Source organism: Simochromis diagramma, unplaced genomic scaffold (assembly GCF_900408965.1).
Source record: "Simochromis diagramma unplaced genomic scaffold, fSimDia1.1 OVJJ01000439.1, whole genome shotgun sequence".
Classification (NCBI taxonomy): Eukaryota; Metazoa; Chordata; class Actinopteri; order Cichliformes; family Cichlidae; genus Simochromis; species Simochromis diagramma.
In genome coordinates, this window is record NW_024386899.1 from 67,798 (window position 1) to 92,215 (window position 24,418).

The window sequence follows — 24,418 nt, forward strand, 5'->3', positions numbered from 1 at the left end:
CTTTTTCTATCAAAATGCCATAAAAGTTACATCATTCTAAAAACTATTCTGTATATTAGAGGATGAACATGCTTATAACACTCAGACTCAGATACTAATGTTGTTGAACCTGTTAAAAATTTCAGTTTCAACTGTGCAATCATGCAACAGGCAGCAGCTGCACTGAAATGAAGCTTCCCTCAGTGACAGTGAGCTGCAGTGCTGCTTAAACTACATTTTGCCAAAGCCACAAAATTAGATTCTGCTGGAATATTTCATCAACTAAATCCTCATGGCTTTGAGACAGCTGAACGCGTTGTCAGTTTAGTCAGCAAATGATATTTTTAGCATTTTGTCATATTTTTGTTCTTCAAAAATATTGATAAATTAATGCTGGACACAAATCCCATCATCTCTTAATGAGGGAATCCTGAAGCTCTCGACTTTATCTAATAGGGTTCAGTAGATTACGTCTGCGTGCTTGTTGCTATATGTTTATTTCTTCCCATCCATGCTTAAACCCATAAACATTGTGAAATATAGTCAAAAGTCAGAATACGTAAGGCTAAATCTCAAAATGATGGCAGTCTGTAGAATCTTTGTTTTATTTTTCCACCTCTTAAACCAGGGGAGGAAGAGGACCACATCTTAACACAGAGGGCAGCACGGAGCAGGAGATCGCTGCTTTGGAGTCAGTCCTAAAAATAACCCATCGTCATGGTGATGCAAATAGACAGCGTGTGTGTGTGTGTGTGTGTGTGTGTGTGTGTGTGTGTGTGTGTGTGTGTGTGTGTGTGTCTGACAACATGTAGCCGTGCAGTTGTTCCTCAATGAAAAGATCTATTCTTAGAAACGAGAGGAGATAATCAGCCCACTCAGCAAGTCAGGCAGCCAACTGATGATGACGATGCTTTCTGTACAGATAGAGTTGGTTCACACCTGTAAATATCTGGGACTCTTAATTGACGACTCACCTTCAAACCACATGTAGAGAACCTTGTGAAAAACCTGAAGTTGAGTTTATTTTCAAAAGAAGTTGTGTTTCTCTTTTAATACAAAGAAGCGGCTGGTTGCTGCAGCATGTTTGCCTGTGCTGGATTATGGAGATATTCTATATATGAATGCTTCTGCTCAGTGTCTTTGAATGGTTCATACTGTGTATCCTTCTCTGAGGTTCATCACTAACCGTGAATGTCAGTATCTCGTATACTCTCAGGTAGGACGGCCTGCTTTGGTAAGTCGGAGGAACTCAGTTTATATCTAAGGCGATACTTGGGTTGCTGCCTTCTTATCTATGTTCCCTGCTTGCAATGAAACATGCTGGTCGGTATTCTCTTCGTCCTGAATTCATTTCAATAAGTGCTTTTAAATCTAAACTACGAATCCTTCAGGCCATAACATGCAACTGTTTCAGTTAGACTGATTTATTTTAACTGATTTTTTATTTTTATTTGAACTTTATTGAATTTTACTGAATTTTATTAAATTTTTTCATTTATGTTTGCATGTGTGTTGTTGCTGCCTGTGTTTAATTGAGTCATTTCTGAGACAGCTGCTGCTGCCTATCTTGGCCAGAGGTTTTTAGTCTCAATGGCTCTTCCTGGTTAAATAAAGGTTAATGAATCTGTCTGTCTGTCCACATATATGACAGAGAAAAACTGAGAAAGTGACATTAAATGAAAACATAGTTTGACAATTGTGTGCATCTGTGTATGATATCAATTCAGCATAGGAATAGAAATATGACTCTATCTATCTATCAGGGCGGGCAGGGCGGTATGGGCAAAAACTTTTATCAGGATATATCTTTGATATCGACATGACTGACGATATAATTCATGCTCCGACAATCAAGCGGCTTCATAGCTTACCAAAGTCCTACTAAAACATTTTATGGCAGATTTTCGAGCGCCTGTTCCACATAAAATCCGTTCGAGGTCAGTAAACACAACCAGAATTCATACATAAGGCGCACTGTCGATATTGGGGGAAATGAAAGGCTTGAGAGCGCCTTATAGTCTGAAAAACACGGTAATAACGACGGCCCGCTTGCATGTTCTGCAAAAAATGTTCTTTGTTGTGTATCTGACGGTCGAAAGCCAAACCAGTTCCACACCACTGAAGCTGCAGCATTTTTACAAACCAGTTCAGGTTCATCTGTTTCATTCAAAGATCTGCTTTCGCTCTTCTCGTCCTCCGTCGCCGCCGTGCTTTTTCCACCATGTGCGTATGAAACAAAGGCACTGCGCGTTTTACCCGTATTCAATCGCAACATTTCATTTTCTTATCTTATATTAGTTTATATTTCTTTTATATACATAAGATGCATGTGTATCCCCTGAACTTGAGTCATTTTGAATATATTTGGCTGAACTCAGTGACTTTTGCACACAAGAGATAAAATCAGTGTCTGAAAACAGGAAGCTGGTTCTAACAGCAGGCTGACCTTCTGGGCCCCACAGGGCTCTTCAGTCTCCTGTACGTGGCTCCATGTCCCTTCAGCTGGTTCGAACAGTAGGGAAGGGCTTTCCAAAGCTTTTTTGTGGTATCAAAAAGAACTTCAAAGGTGGTGACTTATTGATCCTGTTGACTGTGAGTCATGGCAGTGTTGACCTGAAACACTCTGCTGCTGCAGATAAAGCAAATAACAGAGCGAGGGCTTTTCCTTTTGTGTACACGTAACAGTGCAAACCTTGACAAGTCTTAAATAAATATGTCTCGAGAAATCGGTGTCCACACAGCCATTCAGCTGTAACACAACAGAAACATTTACATCAGTCTTTCTAACGGCCTCCTGATTTCAGATTAGACTGGAGATGGTGCCAGTTCAGTTCTTTAAGATCTTACTGCAGCACTTGATTTAAAAGTGTCTTTTAAAGTACCTCAAGGATCAATTTGCCAAAGTACAGACCTTTTCCTCAGAGTCCTTTCTGTACAGATAGGAAGCTTCTTTTCCTGTACTAGGTGGCCACTAATTTATCTCAGTTTTGCTTAAATCTTCTGTAAGCATAAAGTCTGCTAACACTTCCAAACTGACAACAGACAAATGCACCATTCTTTTCATGTGCTTACTGTAACTCTGTAGTCTTGGCTGGCCTGTGGAAGTGGAACTCTGTGACTCTTTCAAAGTAAAGACAGATTCCTTTTGGTCCTTACAAACCACAGTGAGTAGAAGTATCATTTCAAGCCCGTGGATTGAATCTTGGTATCATTTCTACTCAGGTTGGACATGTTACATGTGTTGAACTGGTTTTTAAAGGTTGGGTTTTTCAGCACAAGAACATTAATAAACTCCATCCTTTCCCTCAGTGACACAAAGACTGTTAGCACCACAACAATCTCCTCATGATTAGATTGCTGTAACTCGCTGTACTTGGAAATCGTTCACTCACGTTGTCTCGTCTGCATCTGGTGCAGAAGGTTGCTGCAAGAAAGTGATGGAAGTGCAGACTGTGTGTTTTGGATCAAGCTGTGTTTTAGTACATCACTCTATATTTTATTTCATACCTTTGTCCAGTTTTCACGTGGAAACACAGCTCCTCCACCCTATCAAATATCTCCCATTTATCTTAAGTTAATTCCTGCCTTCAGAACCAGTTGTTGGGACCCTTTCAGTGGAAATAAGGGTGAATTAACCAACCTATAAGCGATAGATATGATTTTTGTGACTTTTATTTACCATCAGAAATAGTTGTTTTGTTCTGTTAAACGAAAGCGAACCGTGTGTTTTACGGACCAACAGCCTGGATTTCAGCAGGGCAGACTTGCTGCCTGTAGAGGGAGCCCTTGTGCAGGATTCCCAATAAGGAAGCGCGGAGGTGAAATCGTGCTTCATCAGGCCCGCGGAAAAAAGCGGAAGTTGTGCTAGTTTCCTACAAAATAAAACAAAGCAAAAGAAGTAAAACGGTGGTGCTCAAACGTGACGTGAAATAGTTGGAATAATTGAAATATTGAAATAACATCAAATTTATTTGATCAAATATGTATCATGAACCGCGTGAACCTTAGTTTAAGAAAAATGTAAAAAGAGGGAAAAATCACGTTGAGATTAGGATTAGTTGGTGTGACATAAATATCAGATAAACCTCAAATTAAATATTTGCTATTAATTTTGCCAAAAATATTCACGTCACACGAGGACGTGAGAGCGCGGGTCCGAAGTTGGCTTTATTGTGGTTTCACCACCGGAAGTGTGTCCGTGTGTGTGGCCTCGTCTTGACCGTGGTAACTAATCCAAGCGGCAGAGACGAGCGCAGCAGTAGGTCGCGACGTCCAGGACTGAGCCGAGGTTTGCGAGCGGGACCGGGACAGACGGAGGCTGCGCTGCTTGCAGGACTTCCGCCCACAGGACCTCCCGGCTGCGCTTTCATTTCTTTCCCCGGCGCGACAAGTGGCTCTTTGGGACTCGGAGGGATTCGTGGAGACTGTTTACCGAGCGAGCTTCCAGTTCCCGAGTCGATCACCTCGGCATGGCTTCAACAACCTGCACCAGGTTTACCGACGAGTACCAGCTGTACGAGGAGCTGGGGAAGTGAGTTCGTGACTCTTTGTGTCTCTGAAGTTACTGCTGCTTTCAGTTGCTGCCCACGGTCACGGAGCCACCTCCGCCTGCCTGACCCCACCTTGAAGGTGCAGTCGGCGCTGTGGGCACTTCACTGTACCTGTAGTCTTACTGTCGGCTAACAGCCGCACAGATACTGTAGGATCCGTGTTTGACTCCACGTCTGTGATACTTCGCGGCTGTTTCGGGACTTTATGAACCCCACCCGTCAGTACCGAGCGCGTTAAAGGGTCAACCGACTGAAATAGCTCCGTGTTTTAAGTGTGGCCTCTAAATGCTGCGTGCTGAGGAGAAAACAGGCTGAGGACAACTTCTGTCAAAAACCAGTCAGTGTGTCAAAACTGCAGGAAGTTGGTTTCGTTGGGGTCAGTGGGGTCACTCGTAAACAACGACGTGTTTCTGTCCACAGTCCCGCCCCTCTGTGCAGACGCCAACGACGTGTTTCTGTCCACAGTCCCGCCCCTCTGTGCATTCGCTTCATCACGCATGCACCTGAACCCGAGCTGGCTTTGGAGAGCTGTGGTCGATCTCGGTCTGATCTGGGGTCAGACTGAACGGTCATCACGTCACTGTGGTTCATTCAAATGATTGCTTCACTTTGTTATTCTGACCCGAACAAAGACTTGAGTTATTGCGGGCCTTCACTGAAGAACCACTGGATGCAAAGTTGTGTGAATGATGTAAACTGGATGCTTTGCCGCTCCTACGACGAGGCGCTTCTTAGAAAGGCCTGTTTGAAGCCTTCTCCAGTTTACATGAGCAGGAAGCAGGTGTGGCTGCTGTGCAGGGATCTGCTGATGCTTCCACGTGTGCTTCAGCTGATGACCTCTGACCCGACCTTTAGTCTGAGCTCCGAGAGGATGTGCATATACTTGCCTGACATCCACCTGATGCTCACCTGTGTTTAGTTTGCAACCCGCAGTCACTTAAACTTCTTCTGGTTAACCTGTATGTTCAGCTGTCAGTCGCGTACAGGCCTCCCAAATACACTGTGTGTAGCTAGAGCAGCGATTGGTTGAAAAGAGCGACAGTGAACGTCAGCACAGAGAGGAGAAGAAGCGCGAGAAGGCAAACGAAACAAAGACAAATGATTCAAGCTTTGTAAAAAGCAGACCCTTTTTCCACTTTGCTACAACAAAGTTCTTCATGGATGAGGACTTTGCACAGTTTCATGTGCAGAGTTTTACTACGAATGATGTTCAGCACAGTCGAGCTTTGTTTGTGGCGCTTGGCTCAGTGAAGCCCGTCACAGCGCCGGGTGCTAACCCGGGCTTTCTCCTGTAGGGTCACAGAAAAAGGAGCGCTGCCTCGCTCGCTCGTGTTAAACGTGATTAAAGTGCACCAACGATGTCGAGGCGGCGACTTCAGGCAGAGCCAGAGAAGTCTGTCTGTGTCTGCAGCAGAGTATGAAGCCTGCTTACACTTGGCTGTGGACACGGGCAGCTGCACACTTGCTCATTTGTTGCATGTTTCACTCACTTTACTTTACTTGCTGCTGGTTTAGGAACAGAAACCAAGAAGCTGAAAATAAGCTGCTTCACAACGATCACTCTGCACGCTGAAAAGGGACAAGTGGGGAGTTAGACAGCCTCTGACTTGTTGCAGGGTTAGGGTTAGTTGCACCGTCGAATGGTGCGTGTTGTAAAATGGCTCTTGAAACTTTGGACTCGTGACACCGAGACTCGACCGGGACTTTCAGATGTAACAGTGCAACAGAAAACACTTTAAATGTCTTTGCACATTATGAGGAGTCTGGTTGTGCAGAGGCTGATCCCTGCTTCATTGTGTCCTGTAGGGGGGCCTTCTCTGTGGTGAGGCGGTGCATGAAGATCTCCACGGGGCAGGAGTATGCTGCAAAGATAATCAACACCAAGAAGTTGTCTGCTAGAGGTGAGTACATGCTGCTTCAGCCTCTCACTGCAAACATGCAGCGGTGGCTCACTCAGAGGGAATAGCTTCTTTTTAGCCCCGTCACGCCTCAAACCAGCTTCCTCTTTCTTTTTGGCTCTATGGTTTTCATGCCTCTGCCATTTCTGCCAGATGTGGTCGGGTTTCACTGCCTGCAGCTTCAAATTCACTTTTATTTTCCGTTTTTGTTATTGCATCATCACAGTGGCCTTTTCACGACTCGTTCTGCTGTGTGAGCCGGTGATTTGTGAGGGCTTCACATTAAAAACATGATTATAGAGCGTTGCCTCGTGAACTTCATGTGATAGTGTCTGTCCAACCCAGAAGCTTCTCTTTTGTCTTTAAAGTTTTCATCTTCTTACTAAAAAACAAAAACAACTTCATCAGTGTCCGTGCAGCAGGAGCCCAGGCGTCCGCTGCTGTCCAAGTGCTAATCGGCAGAAGCACGGCGCACAAACTGAAGGAGACGGGCTTGAATAGATGGGCCGTGGTGATGGAGAGTGACTGCAGTGCAGCCTCTCAGGAGGGGAGCAGGGGGTTTCCCTGCAGCTAGCAGCTGTGTGGAAAGCAAAGGGTTTGCAAATGTGGTTTTAAAAAGGGAGACTTGCAACAATGAAACAAAAAGAAAAAGACGCATTTAGCTGCTGAGAGATTAGGAACTCATTTTAACCTTGTAGCCTTGGAGGGGACATCATAACCAATGAGAAGGGAGAGCAGGCACAGTAGATGGTTTGTCCCAGGGCTGAGCGACGATGATCTCACATCCCTGATATCAGACGTTTGTCGTGCTGACAACGATATTCATCACAAAACTTTTGTTTTCTGTAACTTCTGTGAGTCTCGGGCAGCTCGACCTGCATGAAGTGTTTTCAGCTGGGCGTCATGTAGCTGCAGTCGAGTGGTAGATGAGTTGGAACGGCCGCGATTTTCTTTGTATGCATTACACGGCGTGCTGCGGGGCGGCGTGCTGCGGGGCGGCGTGCTGACGGCTCTTTTTAGCATCTCGTCCGTAAATACTATTTCACCTGATTCCGTTTATTTTGAAAAATCTCAACAGGATCTTCAGCTTTATTGTGAAAGGTTTATGTGGAAATAAACTAGCGGAGCCGCGCGACGCTCGTTGTTGCCCTTGCTGTTGCTAACGACAACGCATAACAACAGTCGCTTGTCCGTAGTGTGGTCATTTTAAATATAAGAGAAGAGAGAAGGCTAAGAAATTCTACATGAAAACGATGTAAATATCACCGTAAACGGTTCATTTTGAGACAAACAGACATGAATATGAAAGATGGACGTTTCACATTCATGTCGGTTATATTGAGCTAGTTTGTCACAAGTCCACGCCGGGCTTATTTAGGCTGACTCACCCAATGAGGAGAAGAAGGTCAGTTGGACAGAGGAGTGGTTATAAAAGAATTGCATATAAATCTAATGGGGCTGTTCACGAGGAGAAAAACATCCGTCCTACTTTTCCATCATTCAGCGTCATGAGGTGAAAATAATCCTAGCTCTTGAGGCAGAGATGCAGATGAGCCCTTTGGGTTGCGCCTTCAGAATAAGTGAAATCCCAAAGAAAGCCGATATGATGCTGCTGTCGTGGTCTTTTGGCCACATCACCACATTGCTCAAACACAGCTCGCTTACGCGTAAGCACCGCGTTCTGGTTTACAGGTTTATGGGTTGGTTACCTTCTGATAAATCACAACATTCACAATGACATCTCTTCATTCAAATTGTGAAATCCCTTTAATCTGGCCTGCAGCACTTTAGGATGTCGGCACACAGCCGGAGGACAGACGCTCTGAAAGTCAAACACATGCAGATACGGTGGCGTGCTGATCCGAACTGACGGTCTCGTTCAGGGAGAGGCCAGAGTGCCACCAATGCCACGGCTGCTTTGTGAGGAGAAGTCCTAAACAGAAGCTCCACCTGAGAGTTCTTCTGTGTCTGCAAACATCACATCAGCAGTAGTTCTAGTGAAGGAACACGTGGTTGCAGAGTGCTGCAGCTGAGCTTGGAAGGCTTTCTGATAGATCTCACTGAGAATCTACACGTCTGTGATGGGGACTGTTCTGCATGCTAGTCTGCTGTCACAGTGTGGACACTTCAGTAACATCATAATGAACAGTAATTATGAAATAGGGTTAAACTGATAGACAATGCTGGGAACGCACTGGCAGCAGTGTCGGCCCTGAGCTGCCAGCACCATCACCCCAGCAGGGTGAAGCAGCCAAGGCAGGAGGACAGTTTTTAATTAATGGATTTTAATTTTGATGTTCACACTGGAGATTGTGCAGCTTTGAGTAGCCACCAGACCTGGAGACCCCCCCCCCCCGGCCTAAACAAGCTGGCACTTGTGAGGCTCAGAGTGCATCAGTTAATTTGAAAAGTCATTACCAGGTTTTGCTAACACGTTAGCAGGTAGCTATTACCTGTAAATGTGTTTGTAGTCTCTTTGGACACGTTAGTGTTCAAGTGGTACAAAAAAACAAAACACCCACAAATGTTTCCTAAAATTTAATTTCAAGTATCGTAGAACAAGACGAGCTGCAAACGTGACCACAGATCTTTCATTGAACCACCAAATAAACACACCGGTCCTCTGTGTGCACGCGTGGCAGCACGAACTGTGATTGTATTTAACAAAATAAAAACGCAGCACTGCACTAACACAGCCGATCCCTCAGCATCTTTGCACTCTGCTGTTTCCTCGGTCAGGACCGTGATGAAGGTTGCTCTGCCTAATCCGTCGGGCTCCGTGTTGGGCCCGTAGCTGGTAACTGTCAGAGAGGCGTGGAAAGGCTCCAACAGAGCTTTAGAGTGTCGGAGGGAAACACGGCGTACAGTCTGGACGGCTTGCTTACAGCCGGGCTCGTCAGGCTGCAGCTGTTGTTGTTGTTATATTTACATGCTTTCATCTTCCGTTTCTTGTCGGTAGAAACTCGTACTTTCTCTCTGCCTCGTGCTCAAACACACACAGTGGGAGGGGCAGTCCCACGCTCTCTGCAGCACAGACTACACTACCCATGAGGCTACATGCCTCAGTCAATGCAGTCAACAACAAACAAATCCTCCCTTCACAGGTCAATTCACAGGTTATAGTTCGTCACGTCAGTGTAAGTGGTCCCCGGGCCGCCAGTTTGACACCCCTGGTTTAGAGTGCATCTGCATTCTAACCGGCTCTTCAAAATAAAAGCATAATATTGGAAGAATCCCGAACATAACTCCAACACCCAGATGTAGTGAAGTGGAAGTCTTCACAGACGGCAGCCTTGTATGAAGGACAAAGTCAGACCCAGTGATGCTTGGACTCACCGGAGTGGAAGTGATCACTTGAAGACCCACCGGCTGTGGGAAAGCTCTGGTTCAGGAGCCCTTTGTTGTTGCTTCTGGAAAATACCCGAGGCCCAGCCGCTCGATGTGAACTCTTCATCCCCATGGAAACACAACGAGATGGGAAGCTAAATATAGTCTGCGGGGTCATGTAGGTGTTGAAGTATATTAGAGTGTTTGTGCTGTTGATTGTGATCAGCGCTCAGACACAGCGTAACACAAGCACTCCTAACACACCGAAACCCACGAGCCGTGACCCCTGACCCCTCAGTCCTGGTTTTATAGGGTCGGCATCAGTAAAGTGCTCCGTCAGAGGTGTGTGTGTGCATTCAATGTCACAGGCTTAACACACCAGTTACACAGCAGCCTTCCTAAGGCCACACATGAAAGAGGTGGATAAAGAGAGACGTAGTGCGTTACAAAAGGAAGATGCTGTAACACAAAGCAGAGCCTCGTGCAGCGTGTACAGCTCTACATGACGTGGTCTCATTGTGTCCACGGCTCCTTCAGGTCCTGACTGACCCACATGGTCTAGGACTTGAATGACCAGTGAGCTGTTCGTGTGACAGAAGTGATGACTCAGTATCCCTAAGTGCACGTCCTCGTGTCTCTGCCATCACTTAGACAGCTTCTCATGCCGAGGGCGCCCGCCGCCTGCAGACTGCAAGCTGCACTTCATACATCCTACAAACAGGCAACGAGAGACCAGGTTCAGGAGGTTTTGTGTTTACTTGTGAATCTGTGTAGAGCTCAGGCTGCTGGTCTCAGAATCCTGTGTGTGTCCATGTGTTTAACAGGCGGTGTAGTTGGACTCTGCATGCCCACCAAGCTTTCTGGAAGCAAGAACAATCAGATATGTGAAGCTGAACGTTTGTTCACACATTAGTTTCTGATGCTTTGCACGTGGATGGAAATGGTCCTGGTATGATTCATCCACCAGAACTTAAGTCACATTTTGTAGAAGAACAGTTGAAACCTCGAAACAATATAAGGTGAAACGCATAGATAGCTGTCAACATTCATGTAGCAGTGGGGGTTCCATATGCAGGCACTAAAGTTCACTAATCTGATTTTATTTAATGTTTTTATTATGGTATTGATGCATCTGCACGTGGAAAGCTGTGTTTAACCCAGGATGGCCTATAACTCCAGTCTGATCTATCAGTGAGGGAGCCACAGTTTGTGTATCACTGCGAGTGCTGCAGATCAGCTCAAGTGTTTGTGTATATATTAGAATATTGGTGATTTCACCCCAGACTTGCTCTTAAGTGAAGCTCAGCTGTGTGCAGCAGGCTAAAAATATCTCATCAGACCTACTCAGGGGAGCATGAAAAACAGAAAGTAGGCTGCCGTGTAACAGAGCAACTGTCAGCGGGCGCGAGGACTCCCCAGTCCGAGGCAAAAGGCTGCCTCAGTTCTCATCCGATCAAACGATGGGGAAGCTCGGCTTTTGTTTGGGTTTTCTTCAACTAAATGTCATTAATGATATTCCTGTTTTAGCTCTGACTAGCTGCACATGAAACGTGAAAGAAGGGTGTAGCAGAGCAGGCTCCTGGTTGGATAGTTGGTGGTTCGATCCCTCGAATCCTTGGGCAAGATACTAACCACAGGTTCCTGGAGTATGAGTGCAGGTTAATGATGAATACAAAGGAAAAAGTGCTTCTACGAGTGGGTGAGGCGTGCACTTTACACTTGTTTTTCCCAGTAGAAAAGCGCTGTATCAGAACCAGGCTCAGTTTTTAAGTGGATTGGATAAATTCTGCAGGTCGTTCCTGTGTTCGTCTCGCCTCCCTCCGCGAGCCCGGTCATGCCCCTCCCTCCCTGGGACTGCTACAGGTTTCCTCTTGCTTAAAATGCACCTTTAACTTCCCACGGTGACCAAGAGCTTCTGCAGCTTTGTTAGTGTAACAGTCATTTTCAAGTTTAAGTTCAGTTGGTTCCTCTTGGGCTTCCGGGTGCCTCAGCCACATACTGAGGGTGAATCCACATGGAAGGAAGTCCCTCAGACGTCTCAATGTCATGGCTCATGTCTGTGACCTGGTTCATTGCCAAAGGTTGGATTTAAAGCTGTGATTCAGACTGAGGAATTGGAGGCTCAGTTGCCAGTGGTACAGTCATGCATGTGTCCATAAGTTGAGTGACTTCTTGGTGAAAGTTTGGCTGCACCAGCTTTTCCATCATTAAGATGCACATGAGCTTTGCCTCCAAACCTCGAGGCAGGATTACGAGTAATCCTTGAGCTACTCTGCCAGAAGATGATACTTTGGTCTTTTTAGCTTCAAGTTACCCTGGAAAGTGTGCAGCGTTTTCTTTCATTGGTCGTAGCTTTGTTAAGTCGCGAGAACCCTCCTGACCCACAGACACAAACTGGAGTAATTCCTTTGGGCTTCACTCTAAATCCTGATTTAGCCAAGTAGGGCAGCCAGCTGAGGGACAGGTGCCTGTTTTAATTAGGCTTCTTTGTCTGTCAGACTGGGTGCTCCTGTGGAGGGACACCGTCTTCCAGTGGTGCGCTCCTCCGCCTTAATAAACTGCTGGTTGGCTCAGTGAGCGGAGAGTCGTACTCTGTCCTCTCAGTCATGTCCTTATCTTGGTTTACTTTAGATTTCCTGCAAAGGGAAAGAGGGAGGGCATTGTTGCTCATGACCTCTGATGGTTCAGTCCGTTGTCCATTGGTTGGTTGTGTTCATTGGTTAATGTGTCCGTGACCCATGAAGGACTCCCCCCGTCCACCTACCAAACACCTCCCTGCTTTGTATCGTGTATTCGTGTAATGGCCTACAAGTGCGCCGGTTGTGGGAGGTTCCTCGAGCTCCTTAAAAGGAAAACTGGTTTTCTTGAAGTCGGTGGTTTTCAGGAGTGACAGGAAATAAAACTATAAAGGAAGAGGTGCGCCCGCTGAATACAAGGCTCAGATTTTGAAAGGTGCAAACTGCAACAAGCCATGAAAACATAAAAACTGCAAACAGCTTTGGAGTTTTAACTCTGTCACTTTATACCTCTCAGATGCAAAGAGCTGTAACCTCCTGCTTTACGTTGGGTTTGATGAGTATGTCCCTGCTAAATAGGTTTGCTCCCTGGTGGGGGTAAATCCTACTCCGGGAATCAAAGAATAATTGTTTCAGCTCATCCTTCATCATTCGTGCAATAGAAAAGATTCTCTGATAGCTTATAGATGTGCTGCTCAAACTCACCTTCATATATCAAATTGCATCCTTGGTGCCTGAAATACTGAAACACACAACACCATTTAATGATGTCTGACGTGTGTTATCTTCTCCATCACTAACCATGGGGATTGATTAGAGCATCAGTAATGAATATTAACAGCGGAGCACACAGTGTGTCAAACAGGCCGACGTAAGAAGCTGTGGCCACGGTAAGAGCTCTTCTTCTGACTCAGAAAGAAGCACTGAGAAGAAGCTGCTTCAGACGGATTCTGCTGCGTTTGTCCTTGCTACCTGATACTCAGGTGGGATCCTCGTGCTGAGATCATTTTTGCTCTGTTAAGGATAATCTCAGAGACAAACCGTCTGTATGATGGGATCCAAATGATCCGCCCAGTGGGCTGAATAAAAAACACTCAATGCAGTCGGAGCTCATGCACAGTTTGTTCAGTGAGTTCTGGATGGAGGTGGACGTAGCAGCGACCTTCTTTATTCTCCTTGCTTTACATGCACAGAAGAATCGAGCCTCAAGCGTACAGGGAGTGCAGTTCAGGGACGACCGTGTTTCATACATGAGTCATTGCTTGTAGCTTTGCTTCCATGAGTTTGAGAAATAACATGAAGTGAAGTAAAGAAAGTTCAGTATGCAAAGGCAAACTCGGCGTGCACGAGTGGGCAGAGTAACACTTTGTTTCCCACAATGCAACTGTTCATTTCAGATTGGTAGTGAGGGACCACATGTGGTTTCTAAGAGCTCTAACTTTACAGATGGCTCAGTTTTGACTGACCGCAAAAGAGACGGACCTGTTGCCATGTTTGTACAAGCTGACCAGATCGGACCTTAATCCACATCTTTTCCTCACTACTAACTCTTTTGTTGCTGCATGACGTCTCCATGACAATGTGATCATGCAGACTGGGATCATCATTGAAGCGTTGTCAGCTAGAAGAGCAGCAGAGTTTCAGTTGTTTCTGGGCAGCGTTGTGAGCGTCTCTTTAAGACCTTTGAATGCTCAGCTACAGGACAACAGTCCTTTGTTGTACTTTTACAATTTATAGTTGGACAGTCACGACTAATAAATAAGTTAGTTGGATAAACATAATTAAATAAATAAATAAAAACGAGCTGTGAGTCTGTGATCCAAACAAACAGGCTTCCAAACCTGTTTGGTTACTTTTTAGTAACAATCATTAAAACTGAGGAGTTGCTCTTCGATTGAAACAAACGCTTTCTTGAAGGAAAATAAAGTAAAAGAATGAGAGGTGATAAAGGAAGGAAGAGCCTCGTAGGCAGGTTAGTGGTGTGATTTCCTTAAGAGCAGTGAGGCTATGACACAGGCTGAGCAGATCTAGAGTGACTGGGAGATTATGGTGTGAAGCTACAGAGCACTTGTGTGCAGAGAAGCAGGGATGTCAGCCAGGAAGCAAAGTGTGTGGGTTCACTTGATGGAAGTAGCACTGATCGAGCTGCGTAGGTGACGTCGCTGTGAGGGGTGACGTCTCTGATCCACCAAAGATATAATGTTTACTACAGATACCTGAGCAACACACACTTCATCTTTTCTAAGACAGGTGGGCGTGGCTCTCTGAAGATGGTAATGCCAGTCAGCCACCACTTTATTGCTAAACAGGCAGCCGGTCCCTCACCTGGAACAGTAAGTCACGGCCTCTCCGTTGGTCGACCTGGGACCAAGTCATCAGGTCATAATTGATGGTGGATGCGGGGAGTGGATGATCCTGCTGCAGGTTCACCAACGCTGCTTCTTCAGACTGCTTTTGATAACTAACAAATGCAGACCAGGAACAGCCCCAAGAGCTGCAGGTGCTCCAACCCGTTCATCTATCGCCACGATGCGGCCCTCGTCATTGCTCCAGTCCTTTTGCTCTTTTTCCTGCTTGGAACACATTAAAAAGACTTTGAAGTTTCTCAAAGCCCTGAATCAAAGCTAACGGTCTGCATGAATCCCACCGTGACTGCTCTAAAACCCACTGTGCTGATGGACAGAGGCAAAAACCTGTTTGTAACCGTGACAGCATTTTTCTGCAGCACCGCATCAAATGATCGCATGTGATTGTGAGACAAACCGTGGGAACTCGAGGGTCCGTTTGAACGCGTGGCGGCGTCGGCTAGATAACACCGGTACCTTTCCAGAGGACCTGAATGTCTTTGTACTTCACTTTAAACGCTGTGAGTGGGCTGTGCTTGAAGGCCTGTGGGAGTGTCCCCAAACAGACGACGACCCGGGCATAGAAACGCTTCCAGTGAGATCGGGAGTGTTAGGAGTTCCCGATATGATGACTTTGCTCTGGTGGATTAAGTATTTTTATTAAACTGAATGTGTTTTTATGGCAGAACTAGTCAGCTGCTGCACTTGAATGAACTGCTTCAGAGACGACTGCGTTCGATGTATTTGCTGTTTTTATTTCCCGTGATGTCCACTAGATATTAGTTTGCCTCAGTAAAAGCACTATTCAGAGAAACGTCACAAACGGTTATGGAGCTTTTTCTCTTTCAAAGACTTGTTTGTATTTGTTAAATGAAGGACGCTCTGGAGAGAAGCAGCATCTCAGCGTCTCTACTTCACAGTTGTCCTTTCTGAGAGAACAACCCAGCCGTGATGCTGCTGAAGTGCCAGCAGTCAAAGTGTAACAAGCTCTGATTCAGCTGAATATTTGGTTCGTTTTTAGTGCACACACAATGACTCGCTTCACATTTCTGTGGTTGATTCCAGTTTATTTTTCATCTTTCAGGGAAACGTCAGATTTCTGAAGCAGAGCTAAACAGCCAGTGGTTGTAGCGCCTGGCACGTTTCAGCTGCAGCCTCTCTGAGCGTGCAGCTGCCTCTGAACAAGTCTCTCCCCGTCATAGTGCCTCTCTCCAGCTCCCCTCAGGGAAACGGTCTCCGTTCGTCGATGCATTTGTACATGTGTCAGTCTGTGGCGATACTAAACGTATTGTACAGTTGCTAATTGTGAATAATCTTTGAATTCTATCAGGATCTGAAAGGATGAGTCTGAGAAAAAGCACTGAAACAAAATGCCTAATAAGTTAGTCTGTCCTGTAAATCCCTGCTCTGCTGTAAGGCTGCGATATGTAAAGCCTTTCCCCCCGGCATTCGTCCGTCCGGTAACTGATGCAGACTCTTCCATGGGTGGAGCGATGTGCTCATGCACCGACTGATTTGTGCATTTAGAATTTCTACGTTTTGTCTGTTTCAGTGTTAATAGTTTTTAGATTATTCATTTGAGACGTGCCAGTCGCACAAAAGACGCTTACAGTGGAAAAAGAAGCCACTGTCTCGTTTTCCCACCGTTGATTTAAAAATAAAGTATTTAGTTTTTTCTGAACACGGGCCACGGCCTGTCCTTCTGTTATGAGTAAATGGACCGACTCTTGCGTAGCACTTTTCTGCTGTCCCGCTCCACACAACATTCATGCACTTCTAAACTCAAACTGAGCAACATTCACGCTGAGGCCACACTCGGGGTCAGGATCTTGCCCGAGGATATTTGGCAGACTGGGGAAGCCAGGAATCGAACCACCGACCTTCCAGTCGGTAGCTGACCTGCTCTCCCTGCGCCACAGCCAGCCCCTGTATAAAACAATGAGTTTGTGTATCCATTTGTCATGTATGCCACTTTGCTCTGTGGTGTTAAAACATTGCCTGCTTCTCTCAGCTTCAGCCAGCATGTTACAAACTCTTGGGCACATAAATCGGTCGCTCTTATAAAAACGATCGGTGAAAGGCTCGGCCTGTCGTCGGTGGTCAGTGTAATCGCCCAACCCTACTCCGCTGTAAGCACAAAGAACAACACGACCTCTGCATGAACTTTCCAGACCAGGCTAGCCCCGTTAATCTTTAATGTTGGAGACGACTTTCAGGCCACAAAGAAACGTCTGATTAAATGGAGGGAAATTATGCGTTTGATTGATTTTCCTTTTAAATCAGCGCTGAACAAACCTGTAAAGCTTGTCTGCTGTAACAGCGCTTCAGTGCTGGGACTGTTGGTCATCACCTCGTGTGGGCCTGCAGGTTCAATCAAAGGCTGAACTCATTATCAGTTTCTTTACCCGTTTGGATTTAGTGTGGGAGCCGTCACGGCAGCTGCAGCCTGAGATACTCGAGGTTGTGTCACCGCTGTTGAGATTAAACGCCTCCACTCGAGGGTGACTCACTTCTGCAAACTGCCTCCGTGAGCTACAAGAGACACCCGTGTGTGTTTCAGAGGTTTGGTGTGTGAGAAGCTGCAGTCCAATGCAAATCGATGCACAGATGACTCCCTGCTAAACAAATGAGCTGTTGTGGACGATTCAAGCGTCTGTGTTATTGAGACGTTCTGAAATGAGACTGTCAGGATTAAAGAGAATATTTCTGATCCTGTACGGCACATCCAAACGCACATGTTGTTCCAGCGCTGACTTTTCTCATTGTCGTCATTTTGAGAAACGACAGTGAGACCTGCCACCGGTTTCCTCCCACTCAAGCCTGAGATCCAGCAGCCTGAACAGGCTCTGCTGTCACACTTCTCCTCTCATTATGACCGTGTGAGAGTGACGGCCTCATCGCCACGCCGTGGATACGACTGCTCGACGCTGTCTGATATAAAAGCTTGGCCATCTCAGACTCGAGTGATGGTCGTCACAGCTAATCAGCGCTCTGCGCTGTAATTAAAGCAACTGTTTGACCTCAAATAGCCTGTGTGGCTCAGTATAGCCTCATTCCAGATCGTGTGTCAAAAGCAGAACCTGGGCCAAATGCTGTGGTGGATTTGTGTCTTTGTGTGTAATCCAGGGTTTATAATCCCACTCTCGTGCTGTCGTCACTGCAGCCGGACACACCTCCCCGCTCGCTCCCTTACTTGGGATTATGTCCTCCTGATTGTTTCCTCAGACGGTCCCTGAATCTGCAGGACCGGTTTCAACATGACATCTGTGAGGAGGACGTGGCAGTAGCAACAGCTGTGTCCTATAACGGTCCTGTGCAGGCGGACTACTTTCTACATGACCTTTAGTCCAACCGTGACCATCAGCAGGAGTCTGGAGAACAACGCGGTGACACTTTAGGATTATATGATGGATTTCTAGGACTTTCCTCACACACGTCTGTAACACACGTGTGCTGCGGGCTATCAGTAGGACCGGTTTCTTCTTTAATCGCAGGAGATTAGAGTCCTGATCCAATGCGAGTTTGGCGTCAGGCCATGTTTCCTGCAGGAGCCGTGTTTACGTGGACACAAGTAACCGGATTAAAAGCCTAACCAGAATAAAAGTGCTTCATGTAAACACTGACCTCACCCGATCCCTCACATCAAACTCTCCCGGGTTATGCCGATCGTCCTTACAGCACGTGTCAGATATATGTCGCTGTGTTGCATGTGTAGACGTAGCAGGACTGAGCTACGTCTGGAAGATGACAAATATTCACAAACAGAGAGGTGAGGAGGAGAAATCTGTGACGAGTCCAGATCCAGACACAGTGTTATTTCTTCACAGGTCATCACGTGGGATTAAAGGATGAGTTATACGTCCCATTTTTACCGTCACAGCATTTACGTTGTTATTGCAACAAGTGTAAGTATGTCATCAAAACAATGTGAGTAAAGATGCACTCATGGGAAACACCAGGAGAGCCTGTCACAGCCAACAACCATGAAGGAGGATCATGAACACCGACTCAAACGCAGCTCTTTAAGGTTTCAGCGCCGTGCGGCTTCAGGCAAACTGTGAGGAGGCCCATTTGCTCTGCAGGAAGTCTTTGTCACTTTACCTTGATTGTGATTAACGGCGTGGCAAAGTAAGGAGGAGTCTTTCAGTCAGTGGGTAGTGGCGCTGTAACAAAACGGAAATGACAGCAGCTCCTCAGTTATGAAAGGGGCGTGGGGTCAGTGGACCCTGAGGCGTGTGGTTCAGTTGGGTTTATGTCGGGCCAGATGCCTCAGTGCGCAGAGGTCACCGCAGAGGTCACCGCAGAGGTGCAGACTTTCAAACTGCACGTGGCGTCCAGATGAGCTGACGTGGAGACTCCGCTCAAAGTAACAGGAAACAACTTTATTAAGTGACCAGTGTGTTTCGGCTCGTGGCTTCATCAGGGTCGTTAAAAAATGTCATCACTTTTTTTTTTATTTAAAAAAAATACTAAATAAATTGAAATGGACCAATCGCACCTTCACAAATAAACCAGCTGACCAGAGCTTTCCAAGACCTTAGCTCTAATTTTTTTACCCCTCTTATCAGGTATCGTTGGTGGTTCTTTAACCCTTTAAGACCTACCATAAAACCAAGTCCGCCAGAGCTTATTTTATATTTTTACATGCTGTGGAGCCATTTTTGGGAGCATTTCAAGTTGCTATACATCAATACAACCAATATAGCCCAGATTTTAATAATATGTCTGCATTAAGTGCATAGTAATTACATAAATTGCAAAAAAGTGCAATAAACTACAAAAAAATTGAAAATCGTTTTTGTTTTTTAACATATATTTCTAGTTAGAGAAATTTAAGAGGCTTATCCCTCAAAACTGTAAATACAAAAAAGTTGCACAAAATAGTTTCCCACCACAGGAAATTTATTTTGAGTGTCTTCATAGTTTTATTTTTGAAATACACCAATTTCTATACACTGCAGGAAAAACGAAAATAAATATTATACTGCAAATTTGCAAAAAAGCAGCATATGCATCAAAATAAACTATTTCCAGCAGTGCAATATGAGTCCTAAGCATCCCAGAAACGACACAGAAAGTCATAAAGTCAAAGATAACTTTTAAAAAGACCAGTATAGGCCCTGAGGCCCTGATGGTAAAAAAAGACTACATTTCCGCGAGAATGACGTCACTTCCGGTTTCGGGCAGGTAATGGCGGAAATGCAAAAGTTCGCGCTGACGTCTATTCCAACGTAGGAAGTGTTATGAACAGCTGATCGGATCGGTAAAGCATGTTTCTGGAATATTATGTTTTTGTTCCTGCAAGCGCTTTTTATGCAGTTTTTGCAAAGCTTTATGTGGAAGGAAACCGTGACCTAGGACAAGCTGATGGCATAAGATGTAAGTACAACTCCTCCGGTTTCATATGCAAAACAAATTTTTGCGCTAGCTTACGTGGTTGCAGTGCTACCGGGATTTAAAAATAGTTACGCAAAACAGAGCGTGTCCGCTCCGATCGGCTCTAAAGGGTTAAAGGTCCCTGATACATGTGGATCACTGTGAGGTGGCTTGGGTGGAAACTTCCAGCATGTAGTAATGTATTCAGATCAGTAGGTCTGGAGTGCAGCGAGGGGGCGGAGATTTGTCTTTTTGTTGGTACTTTGGTGTCAAGGGTTAAACTTCCTTCGTCCTTCGCTCCCTTCCAGAGTAAAAGTGCTGCTCCAAAGATACAAGTGGTAGAAAAGGGTCAGTTTGGTGGTTATATCGAATTGCTTCTTCCAGGTGACCAACAAATAGTCAGTCAAAACTGGGCGCCATTTTTGTTGCCATTGCCGTGTCAGATTAGCACAAGAACAGTGTGTAGAGAGCTTCATGGGTTTCCATGGCTGAGCAACTGCATCCAAGCCTCACCTCCCCCTGCACAAGGCAAAGCGTTGCATGCACGTAGTTGTGGAAACACGCCACCACTGGACTGTCGAGCCGTGCAGGAGTGACCAGTCACACTTCTCCGTGTGGCAACCCGATGGATGAGTCTGGCTTTGGCTGCGGTTGCCAGGAATACAGTCCTTTGCACGTTTGGTGGACGGGGGATGACGGGGGATGACGGGGGGAGGTTCTTTCTCAGGAGTTGGGCTTACTGCTCGTAGTAAGCCCAACTTTTGTGCAGTCATGTTGGAACATGACTGCACAAAAAAGTGATGAGAATTAGCTCCTCCAAATTTGAGACCGTGCTGCTCAGCTGGAAAAGGTTGACGGAGTGCTGACTGGGCGAGGGACGAGTCGAAACATCTGGGGATCTTGTTCACGAGTGAGCGGAAAGGCAAGAGATTGATAAAGGTATCGGTGTGGAATCATTGATGCGAACACTGTGACGGTCCATCGTGGTAAAGGGAGAGTTGAGCACAAAAGCGAAGCAGGTGATTTACAGCCTCACGATGGTCAGGAGCTGTGGGTCAAGAACAAGGTTGTGGACGCAGCAGAAGTGAGTAATAGTGGCTGGCCTCTCCTTTATTGGAGCGGAGCTCAGTGGAGAGCCTCTGTGTCAGATACAGCCAGTCGAGATGCTTCGGCATCTGTTTAAGATGCTGGAGAGATTATATTTCTCAGCAGACCTGGGAATGCCTCAGTGTTCCCCCAGAGAAGCTGGAGGAGGTGGCTGTGAAGAGGGTGGTGCTTGGGCTGCTCCCACAACCCTGGATAAGTGGAAGAAGATGGAGTCCACAGCCTTCAGTGAAGTTCACCTTCAAGCAGAGAGAGGACACAGAGACGGCTAGCAGGAACATCTGCTGTTGGACGTCTGTTAAAAACCAGATTGATGTCACTGTGCATGCTAGTGAAGCTTTTTGTCTGTGCAGCCTCCACTGCGTGGCATCAGCATGAGGCCAGGCAGGTGGCATCATCAGTGGACGCTGCTGTGGGCACACGGTCCGCTGTTATCAACAGCATCCACCCTAACCCCAGCTCAGGGCGTGGAGTGGCGACACGCTTCAGTGGCTGAGCGGAGGAGGATGTGCTTCAAATGAAAACGCAGAATTTGGCAGTGAATAAAAATAAATAATGAAGTGGAGAAAGATGATCCCAGCAGAGTCACTGTTCATGTGGTTCATTCAGCGTCTGTAAGCTGCAAACATTTACACGCTCGTGGCTCCGCCTCTTTATGTGAGGGAGGTGCTGTAAACAGGAAGAGGACAGACCCAGCTGTTAGAGAGGGGGAGGGGGGCTGCACCGACCAGCTGGGTTTCACTGCTGCCCCCCACCCCCACCCCCCAGGGGCAGCGAACTACACAGAGCTGCTCTTTTTATTTATTTCACTATTTTTAGCCCACGCGGTTCAGTATGTTTATGTGTGTTTAAAACATGACAGAGTTTAGATTCTAGCAAAGTGTTTGTCTCCATCCTCAGCTACCCACAGCACTCAAGCTGGGTTTCATGCTTCCACAGCCGTGTCAGTGCGTCCTCTTTGCTCATGTTTACTTGCATTTACTGTTGTTGATGTTCAAACATGGGACAGAAGGCTAACCACATCTACACGCGACCACGGTTCCACACTTTGCAGCAGGACTGCAGGAGGGTCACTTTGAGGCCAGTGACCGGCCCGTGACCTCCCGGTAACCTCTGGTTGCTAGGCAAATATGTGTATCCCTGAATGATTGGTCGGCAGTTGTGGCAGGATGCCAATAAGATAAGCTTTATTGTGACATCAGGCACAAAGAAGTTGCTCTAAAACTCTGTCAGTGTGTGTTCTTCCCTGTAATAGATGCATGGCCCTGCAGCCTCCTGCACCCCTGACTGCCTCTAACCTCAGTGGGCTGATTGAAACCAGGTGTCACTGTTTCAGCAGCTTTTACCTCACATCCTCAGTCCTCTCTGTACCCACGGTTCGAGCCTTACACAGACAGGGTGAGGAGTACACTCTCTGAACGGTGCATCTCAAAATTGACTCCCAGCAACATTTAGCAGGACACCCATTGGACCGTTGGGGTCTTTATGTAACCAGCAACACTTCAGTTGTTGTTAGTAGCATACGGATGATTGTAGCCACATACTTTCATTCAACTACAGGTGGATGCAGAGCCCATGTTCAAAGTCGGTGAACAGTTTACCCATCAGAGTTCTCTGCAGCTTCACAGAGTTGCTTTGTTGTTGACATCAGCTGTGACTTGTTGTTTACTTTGTTTTTTCAAACATAAGTTTAAAGTGTTTTGCAGCACCAACGTCATCAGTCTGATGTTTACAAAGGCTCCCCGTCTGTCATTGGGACAAAGAATAGTATCCGGTCTATGCAGCCGCCTCTTCAGTGAGTGAGGAACTGCGTTCTTTGGTTGAATGATCAGAATAAGTCTGCGTTTCGTCTGCGTCACACAGCTACCACCAGGTGAGAGGAGTCGATGTGTAGCTGAGCTTTGATAGAGCTTGTTAGCCCCACACTCAGCTGCGACTGTGGAAAGACTCTGAGCGAGCTGAAGGTTAAACTCCAGCGTGTCTCTGTGCTCTGTGAGGAGCAGCACCGATGCAGCCATCACTCACAGGAACAGCAACGTTTCCACTCAGAGTGCCTCAATCAGCTGCACCAGGGCAGCGGTGTGATTGAAATTCACCCCACGAGGCCCAGGCTGCATCGCTTAATGACATCGATTTTCTGGACAATATACAAACGTGAGAGGATTGGAGGCTTAAGAGGTCCTTTATTTATCTAACTAAATGCTGTTTCTATTATTTTATTGATGCCATTTTAAGTGTGATCCAACTGATTTAGCCTCCATCCACCATAAATGCTTATCCAGCCTGGGTTAATCCGCAGATTACCACAACACGCTTTGAAGCACTGACAGATAACCATTTGTCCACTACTCTGGATGACTGTGGGACATGAATTGGTAATCAGCCTAGCAGGCGTGTCCTTGGGTCAAAGAAGACAGAGACACAGGAGGACATAGAAGCTCCTCACAGCGAGAAGCTGCAGTTTCCAAACCAAACAGCCTCCTGAGATGTTGCTTCCTCTGTTCAGAGGCTGCAGTTCTTCCACTACAAGCTTGTACTTGTGACAGTCATTCAGCTCGTCCACACTCATTACTTTCACTTTGTGTGGAAAAAGGTGAGCAGGCTGAAAGCTGCAGGGCAAGTTGAGCTGGATGCTGCCTGGCAGCTAAACGTAACAACAGTCGACTGCATGAAAGGAAAGACGACATTTTCAGCACTTGATTTCATTCAGACCGTCCTCTGGCTGCATGCCAACCTTTTAAAGTTGCGTTTTCACTGAGCACGTGGCAGCAGACTACGAAGACCCGCTCAGCAGTGCAATCCAGCAGCCTTTGAACCTCCTGAACACAAGCAGGAGGAAAGTGCTCGTCTCCTCCTGCACAAATGCAGTTTCCCTCAGTAGTAGATGATCAAAGATGTGAGAGGGCAACAGAAAAGATTTAGATTTGTATTTCAGAGGGAGATGGTGGATAGATCAAGCTGAGAGCAAGCAAAGCAATGCAGCACTTTTTCTTTTTTCCCCTAGTTGCAATTAGGGCTGCCACGATTAGTCGACTAGTCACGATTAGTCGACTATCAAAACCGTCGACGACTGATTTAATAGTCGACGCGTCGTTTGAAGCTTTGTAAGATCACATAAGACGCAGGAATGAGTAGCAGGATTTAAGAGTGTAATAACGGACTGAAACAGAAGATGGCAGCACTGCATGTACAAGGATGCCAGCTGCCGTTAAACCCCGAAGAAGAAGAAGAAGCAGTGTCCCAGAATTCATAGCACAGCCCAGCTCAGTTTCCAACAATGGCGGCAGCTAGTTAGTTTTAATGTTACTCTTATTATTCTTTCT

The 24,418-nt window shown here is 46.3% G+C and overlaps 1 protein-coding gene and 3 long non-coding RNA genes across 9 annotated transcripts in view; 3 read left to right on the top strand and 1 right to left on the bottom strand.

Annotated features, from left to right (window-relative positions):
• The first annotated feature begins 4,191 nt into the window (after positions 1–4,191).
• The window catches only part of LOC120735293 (calcium/calmodulin-dependent protein kinase type II delta 1 chain), a 68,382-nt gene continuing 48,155 nt past the window's right edge, over positions 4,192–24,418 (top strand). For 5 of the 6 annotated variants that reach the window (XM_040034594.1, XM_040034596.1, XM_040034593.1 and 2 more), the window contains exons 1-2: positions 4,193–4,510; positions 6,336–6,430. In XM_040034594.1, the coding sequence (XP_039890528.1) occupies positions 4,449–4,510; positions 6,336–6,430 (157 nt within the window). In that variant the 5' untranslated portion in view covers positions 4,193–4,448. Of the gene's footprint in view, positions 4,511–6,335; positions 6,431–24,418 lie in introns of all 6 variants that reach the window. The other variant, XM_040034592.1, reaches the window with a different exon arrangement.
• On the top strand, positions 6,437–18,336 carry LOC120735295. The gene is made up of 2 exons (XR_005696214.1): positions 6,437–15,624; positions 15,700–18,336. It is a non-coding gene; the product is annotated as an uncharacterized LOC120735295 (long non-coding RNA).
• LOC120735297 lies at positions 6,469–16,940 on the bottom strand. Its single transcript, XR_005696217.1, has 3 exons — positions 16,823–16,940; positions 7,227–7,236; positions 6,469–6,481 (listed from the first exon to the last, which is right to left on the bottom strand). It is a non-coding gene; the product is annotated as an uncharacterized LOC120735297 (long non-coding RNA).
• On the top strand, positions 20,032–23,998 carry LOC120735296. Its single transcript, XR_005696216.1, has 2 exons — positions 20,032–20,841; positions 20,984–23,998. It is a non-coding gene; the product is annotated as an uncharacterized LOC120735296 (long non-coding RNA).